The sequence below is a fragment of the Oryx dammah genome, unplaced genomic scaffold, assembly GCF_014754425.2.
Source record: "Oryx dammah isolate SB20612 unplaced genomic scaffold, SCBI_Odam_1.1 HiC_scaffold_25, whole genome shotgun sequence".
NCBI lineage: Eukaryota > Metazoa > Chordata > Mammalia > Artiodactyla > Bovidae > Oryx > Oryx dammah.
Genome location: NW_024070209.1, coordinates 86,653,726 through 86,660,248, shown reverse-complemented (window position 1 = coordinate 86,660,248; position 6,523 = coordinate 86,653,726). Strand labels below are relative to the sequence as shown.

The 6,523-nt window shown below is 47.0% G+C and overlaps 1 protein-coding gene across 2 annotated transcripts in view; it reads left to right on the top strand.

Moving 5' to 3' along the window:
- GRHL1 (grainyhead like transcription factor 1) overlaps positions 1 to 2,923 on the top strand; it is a 69,380-nt gene extending 66,457 nt beyond the window's left edge. For both annotated transcript variants that reach the window (XM_040224944.1, XM_040224943.1), the window contains exon 16: positions 1,321 to 2,923. In XM_040224944.1, coding sequence (XP_040080878.1) covers positions 1,321 to 1,435 — 115 coding nt within the window. In that variant the 3' untranslated portion in view covers positions 1,436 to 2,923. The remainder of the gene's footprint in view (positions 1 to 1,320) is intronic.
- Positions 2,924 to 6,523: the final 3,600 nt, after the last annotated feature.

Sequence of the window (6,523 nt, the reverse complement as noted above, 5' to 3'; positions counted from 1 at the left end):
TGATGTCAGTGTTACAGAACAGCCCCTCTGAGTGATGTCAGTGTTATAGAACAGAGACTAGGAGTGATGTCAGTGTTACAGAACAGCCCCTGGGAGTGATGTCAGTGTTATAGAACAGAGACTAGGAGTGATGTCAGTGTTATAGAACAGCCCCTCTGAGTGACGTCAGTGCCATAGAGCAGAGACTAGGTGTGATGTCAGTGTTATAGAAAATTAATTTCATCCACCTGAATTTGTGCCCAGTCAAGAACCAGTTATAGAAATATCAGTGCAAAAATAACAGTTTTTCATACTAGATTATCCACATAAAGTTGATTTATTTTTCTAGGGCATCTTTGTGGATTTTTCCAAGTAGAATCTTTGTTTCTCCCATGCTTGGCAGCAGTGCAGTGGCCTCAAATTCCAGAGCGCATGATAAAATTTACAATGGCTGACAACAGTCACTGCCCCATTTATTGAGCCCCCATCATGAGTCGGGTGCTGGACCAGGCACACGTGTGTTACTTAATTCTCATGTTACCATTACTCTAAGACAAGAGTTACTACTCAGTTTCTGGATGAGGCAGCCGAGGCCCAGAGACCCTAGGAACTTTTCCAGAATCAGGGTCAGCTTAGTGCCAAGGCCAAGCTTCAGGTTCTGTTTTGACCAACATCAAAGCCTTTGTTCCATCTCCCTCTACCCTCCTGCCCTGAGTCATGTTTTCAATCATGGAATGTTGCTTCTTTATTCAGAAGTTAATATTTTTAGAACTGTACTTGAGTGTCAGTACTGTTTGGCATGGGTAAGCAGGGTACAGAGTAAGCATTTTGGGGCTTAATTCTAAAGCATGTGGAATGACCTCGATGGGCCTAGTGGGAAGGGTTGGCCTTGATAGTAGACTGGCTAAACTTTGAGGGTAACTCATTGGGAAAAAGAGTCGTCAGGGAGCTGTGGCTTCCAGACGCATAGGTTGACTTGACTGATGTGCCTTCTGTAGCTGGACCATGTGGTTCTTCTGTAGACTGACTTTGTTCACTGTAATAAGTACTGTTTATTGAAAGATCACTGCACACTGAAATAATAACTCAGCTACTGTGTTTTCTTTATCATACACCCTGCACGTGAAGTGCTTCACCCAAGCTCCTCATTTCATCCCTACAACAACCATGTAAGATTGACCCTATTATACCCATTTCACAGATGAGGAAAGTGAGGTATAGGGAGTGTAACTAGTTTGCCTCACTTGGCACAGCTAGCAAGTGGCAGCGCTAGCTGTGGAGTTTGGGTGTGACTGCAGAGTGGGCAGGAGTGAGCAGGCCTGTCTCATCTCCCTTTTCCAGGATCCTGGTGAACATGGACGACAATATCGTGAAGCATTACTCCAATGAAGACACCTTCCAGCTGCAGATGGAAGAGTCCGGGGGATCGTTCAAGCTCACCCTCACTGAGATCTGAGGATGCCCCACCCACGACTCCCAGCGAGCTCAGTGAAGCTATCACCTGGGCCTTTGGGGTTGGCAAGCCACAGGTTCGCCGGTCGGCCACCTTCCAAATGTGGGTGGATGTCAGTGGAAGTTGGAGGTGGCACTGCTTTTGGCTTGGAGATAGCATTGAATGTATTGCATTGACGTTTTTCAGATGACCCCAGAAAGCATATTTGAATTTTCTGCTATAAATACTTAGGATTAAAAGTGGAAACTTTGTTCCAAGATTTGCTAGGTTACCTGGGAACCTTTAGGATATCTGCTACATTATTTATGGAACTGTCTCTTCAGCACGGTGCACGTCAGACTCGGTGTGACTCTGACCGCCTCAGGTCACGGGCACAGTGCCCCCAACAGACAGGGGTGCCCTCTCTCCTCGGCCTCTCGTTCCCCAGTAAGTGTTTACTCCAACAGGGCAGGTTACCGAAATCTTCCTTTGCGACTGTCTTGAACATATCAACTGCCTCTATTATGAAGAACCCGAACGGTGACAGTGTGCCTCCATCAGGCTAAAGCTGCGTGTGTGTAAGTGCAATACGTCTTGAAGGCCTGTGTCTGTAAATGTGTACATACCTGTCTTATATAAATAGATAATATATACGTGTGGTGTCTGTACATACAGTGAGGAGACGCGAAGAGGTCTACCCTAAGGACTTTCTTGAGATGAGAGGATAAGTTATTTCTGACCACCTACACCCAGCAGGTAGCATGCTGTGCTTAGTGAATCCCGCTCACAAGCTTTCTCTGGGTTTTCCCGAACACAGCCACCATTCTGTAGCATGGCAAAACCTCAGATGACAGAGATGCTGCACGCTCTTGAGAAGGTTGTGATTTGGATGTCTGCCCTGTTTAACAAATGAAGTAAAGGAAAAAGCACTGCTGCAGCTCACGTCTGTTGTGTCTGCTAGTATCAGTCAGGTGTCCCCGACAGCGGGAATAAACACAGTGATCACGGCATGTACTGTCGTCACCGTGAACCAGGAGATGCAACTCGGGACGGAGTGCTTCCAGATCTCTGTGCTATAGGAAATGACTTCTGTTTTATCACGTTTCAGAACCTCCAGGCTTTGATTGTCTTGTATGCTAACAGTTCTAAAAAGCTTTCATGAGTTTATGAGACTGTATTACTATGGGGAACATTTTTATACATGTTTAAATATATAAAAATACTAAAGAGTGTAATTTTGTAACGGAAATAAAAATTGCAGGTATCTTTAGGTTCAGGGAAGTAGAATAGGCTCTTTGTATACATAGGATTGATAGTTACATTCTTCCATTAAAATATTCTAATGAAGTATGTGAACTAAATTGCTGGCTTTCTAAGATAAGATCTTATGGGACACGGGTCATATAATAATATTTTGTATTTTGTTTTATGAAATTGATTTTGTCTTGTTTTTAATTGTATAATTGAAGATGTATTTTAAACCAAAGAGATTAAATTTTATATGTCTATTTCGTAATACGTCCTTTCCTGTTATTTAGCTTGGCGTTTCCTTTCATTAGTCAGTAAAAGCAGAATCTGAGATCTTAAAAAGTAGAGCTGAAAAGAATCAGCTTCATGTTTTCTCCTTGTTTCCCAGCATGTAAACTTGGGAAAACTCTCTTCCTTCCTCTTAGTCTTGCCTTAGAGGGTCTGAAATGATCTGAGTAATTGTTAACTGAGAGGGTCCCAACTGATTTTTAACTACTACCAAAATTTAACCACCAAAGATTAAGGTAAATGCTTTCAAACCTGAAATCTCAGGGTTCTTAGTTTAAAGCTGAACAGAAAACGTTTGGTTTAAAAATCTACCAGGGACTTCTCGGGCGGTCCAGTGGTTGGGACTGCGTTCTCACTGCGGAGGGCCCAGGTTCCATTCCTAGTCAGGGAAGTAAGAACCTGTAAGCTGTGTAGCTTGGCCCAAAAAAAGGAACAAAAATCTACCAGTAATGTTTCAGATCATGAGAATTTCTAAATCAAACGGCTGTTGTTAAGTACATACCAGTAATCCAGGGCCAAAATGTGATAGACACTGAAGTATATTTCTAGTGAACACATGATCGCAGAAATGAAGTAACTCCCAGGGAGGTTTCCTGTAATGCCTGTGGACCTCTCTCTCTAATCCTGGGGCCACAGGTCAGAACTCCTGAGGGGGAGACCCCACGCACGGTCCCCTGAGGCCCCAGAGCCTGTGGGGTGGGGCCTTTGTGGCCTCTCCCAGGGGACCCTTCTGGACTCTGCTGCCCTGTCCCCTCACACTTCCTGCCTTCCCTCCGTCTTTGTTTCTTTCTCCCTTGGTCACTTAGCTTTTGCCTTTTGTCTCAGAGCTTGGCTTTGCCCTGGAGGTGAGGTGCTTCTCCTGTCTCCCCAGTGGAGAGCCCAGGTCCCCTGACCCTGCACACACACACAGGCACACACACACACAGCACCCTGTGACCCTAACCTGCCCACCGCCCTCCCCAGCCTCTTGTCTCCCTCGATCGCTGCCAGCCTGCCCGGTGCCCAGGTGCTCAGTCAATGATCCTGCAACGGTGAGGTGACAAGCTGGTGCCCTTGACGAGCCCCGCCCCTTGCAGGACAGCAGCAGCGAGATGGGTTAGAAGTCAGAAGCTCAGAAGTGAGCGTGGCTGGACCTGGCCTCACGGCACGCAGTGGGGGTCATCTGCCTAACCTGGCGGCAGTCAGGAAAGCAGCGCCTGAGACGGGGCCCTGGAGCAGGGGTGTTAAGGAGCCTACTGGACGTCATGAGGATGGAGTCGCAGGGAGTGCATGCAGCCCGCAAGTGCAGAGGGTGAGGTCACCACGCCTGCTCCCGCCAGCTGGTGTGCACTTGTTCAAGGTCAGTGTCCTCTGTCCACCCTGTGGAGCTGGCGTATTACTGTCATCCGACATCAGCAACATCTGCGTCTCACCTGCAAACACTGCCACCAGCGTACAAGCACGGGCTGGTGGGCGGTGTGGTCAGGCCTTGAACCCACACCCTGACAGCCCCGAGGGCGTCACAGCAGGTGTGCACCAACAGGCCACAGTCCCTTCTCTGCTCCGATCACTTCTGTCTCACACACACACCCTCGATCCTGAACTCCTTTAGCCATCATACCCCTTCAAATCTTTTAGCCAAATTTTGGAAAATTTTACAAATGTAACACATGCCAAGAAAAAAAACACACACCATAAGACGGAATGAGGAGAGCTCCATGAGAGCATCTCTGAGAGGTGAGTTTTCTGACACCCAGTCCAACGCCCCAGAGAGAACCAGCCATGCATTCCTCCAAGGCCAGAATCCTCCAGGCAAACTCAGGTGCACTCAGGTGCATATTGCAGGTAGGGTCATAATATTCTTTGCAGTTGTTTTCATTTATCACTATTCTTTAGACATGAGTTCTTTTTAGTGACTGCATTGTATTCCATTGTAGAAACGACCACCACCTAATCAGCACCCAGGGCTTCCCTGGTGGCTCAAATGGTAAAGAATCTGCTTTCAGTGCAGGAGATGTGGTTTCGATCCCTGGGTCGGGAAGATTCCCTAGAGGAGATTCCAGTATTCTTGCCTGGAGAATCCTATGGACAGAGGAGCCTGGTGGGCTACAGTCCATGGCGTCACACAGAGTTGAACACGACTGAGTAACTGAACAACAAATCAGTACCTACTGATAGACATTTAGACCAAGATTTTGCTATTACAAGCATTGCTGCAAAAAACTGTGGACAGGTCTGTCCTTCCATACCTGTGAAGAGGAACTGCACAGTGAGTTCTTAGCAGAGGAGTACCGAGTCAGAGACAGTGGTCAGTAAACTTTCTGTAGAGACTGTGAAACTGCTATCCAGAGAGAACCAGTTTCATTCCTGCCCACTGAGTGTGAGTCTATCTCTCGACGTCTCAGCTCTTTGATTCGTGTGTCTTTTGGAGTGCGGTTGAGCATAACTTCTTGTTTGGGGGCTGTTTGTTCTTTGTTCTCTGTTTACCTCCTTGAAAGACTAGTCTGTTTATTGTCCCGCTTCTTTATTTCTTACGCACTCAGCCTGGGGCAGCCTGACTTCTGTCCCTGCCACACCGTGCAGTGAGCTCAGTACCAGATGCTGGATGGTCTCCTTTAATCCTCCCGGGGCCAGTGAGTGGGGCGTACCCCCATTTCACAGCTGAGGCCCAGGAGATCGCACTGCTAGGGAAAGAAGCAACTCCAAACCTCCACTTCTCTCCACTGCCATATGCTGTGTTCACTGCAAATGCTCCAGCCAAGGTTGCGGATGACCTAGCTGCTCATCTTCTCTCTCTCTCTCTCTCTTGGACATTTGACCGTAAAGAAAATCTACTCAATTTCTTTGGCTTTTGTGATGGGTATATCAGCTAGAAAGTTTTGGTTGCAAAATCAGAAATGACAAGTTGGTTAAACAATAAAGGAAATGTATTGCTCTCCTAACACTGAAGCTGAGGTGGCCTACGTTGGTCCTGGACCTTGATGTCACTGGCAGCCTAATTTCTTGCCTCCTTTCTTTAAGTTTTACTCTCCCTGTGTGGTCTCGAGATGACTGCCAACAATTCCTAAATCCGTGTGTCTCCTGGTTCAAGTCCAGAGGTGCAGGACTCCCAGCAAATGTCCTGAAATTCATTTGGATCAGAACATCTCATTTTACCCATCCTCTGGTGAACTGTCATTAGTTCTCTCTAAAAAAGTCTCCTCCCCTCAACCACACGGCTTGGATAATTGAAATCAGGGCTTTGGGGAGACAGGAGAGGGGACACGGGTCAGAGAAAGAATTAGACACGCTTTATCCTCTGATTCTCCTATGTCTGGCTGACCCTCTCTGACCCCACACCTGCCCAGGAAGTGCTGCTCTTCTCATCTCTCCATCCTCAGATTCTAATGTCTTGAGCATAGACTATTCCTAGATTTCTTTCTCCAATCCAAACTGTCCCTTTAGCTCCAAATCCAAACCATATTGAACATTCTCTGCCAGGCTCAGGGGTATCCTGAGTCTCCAGCCCTCAGACAGGTCTAGTTTGAGGGCCCCTCGGTCACCTTGTCATTCCACTGATGAAATAGGAATGGCAGGAAATAGCTTCTCCGGAAAACT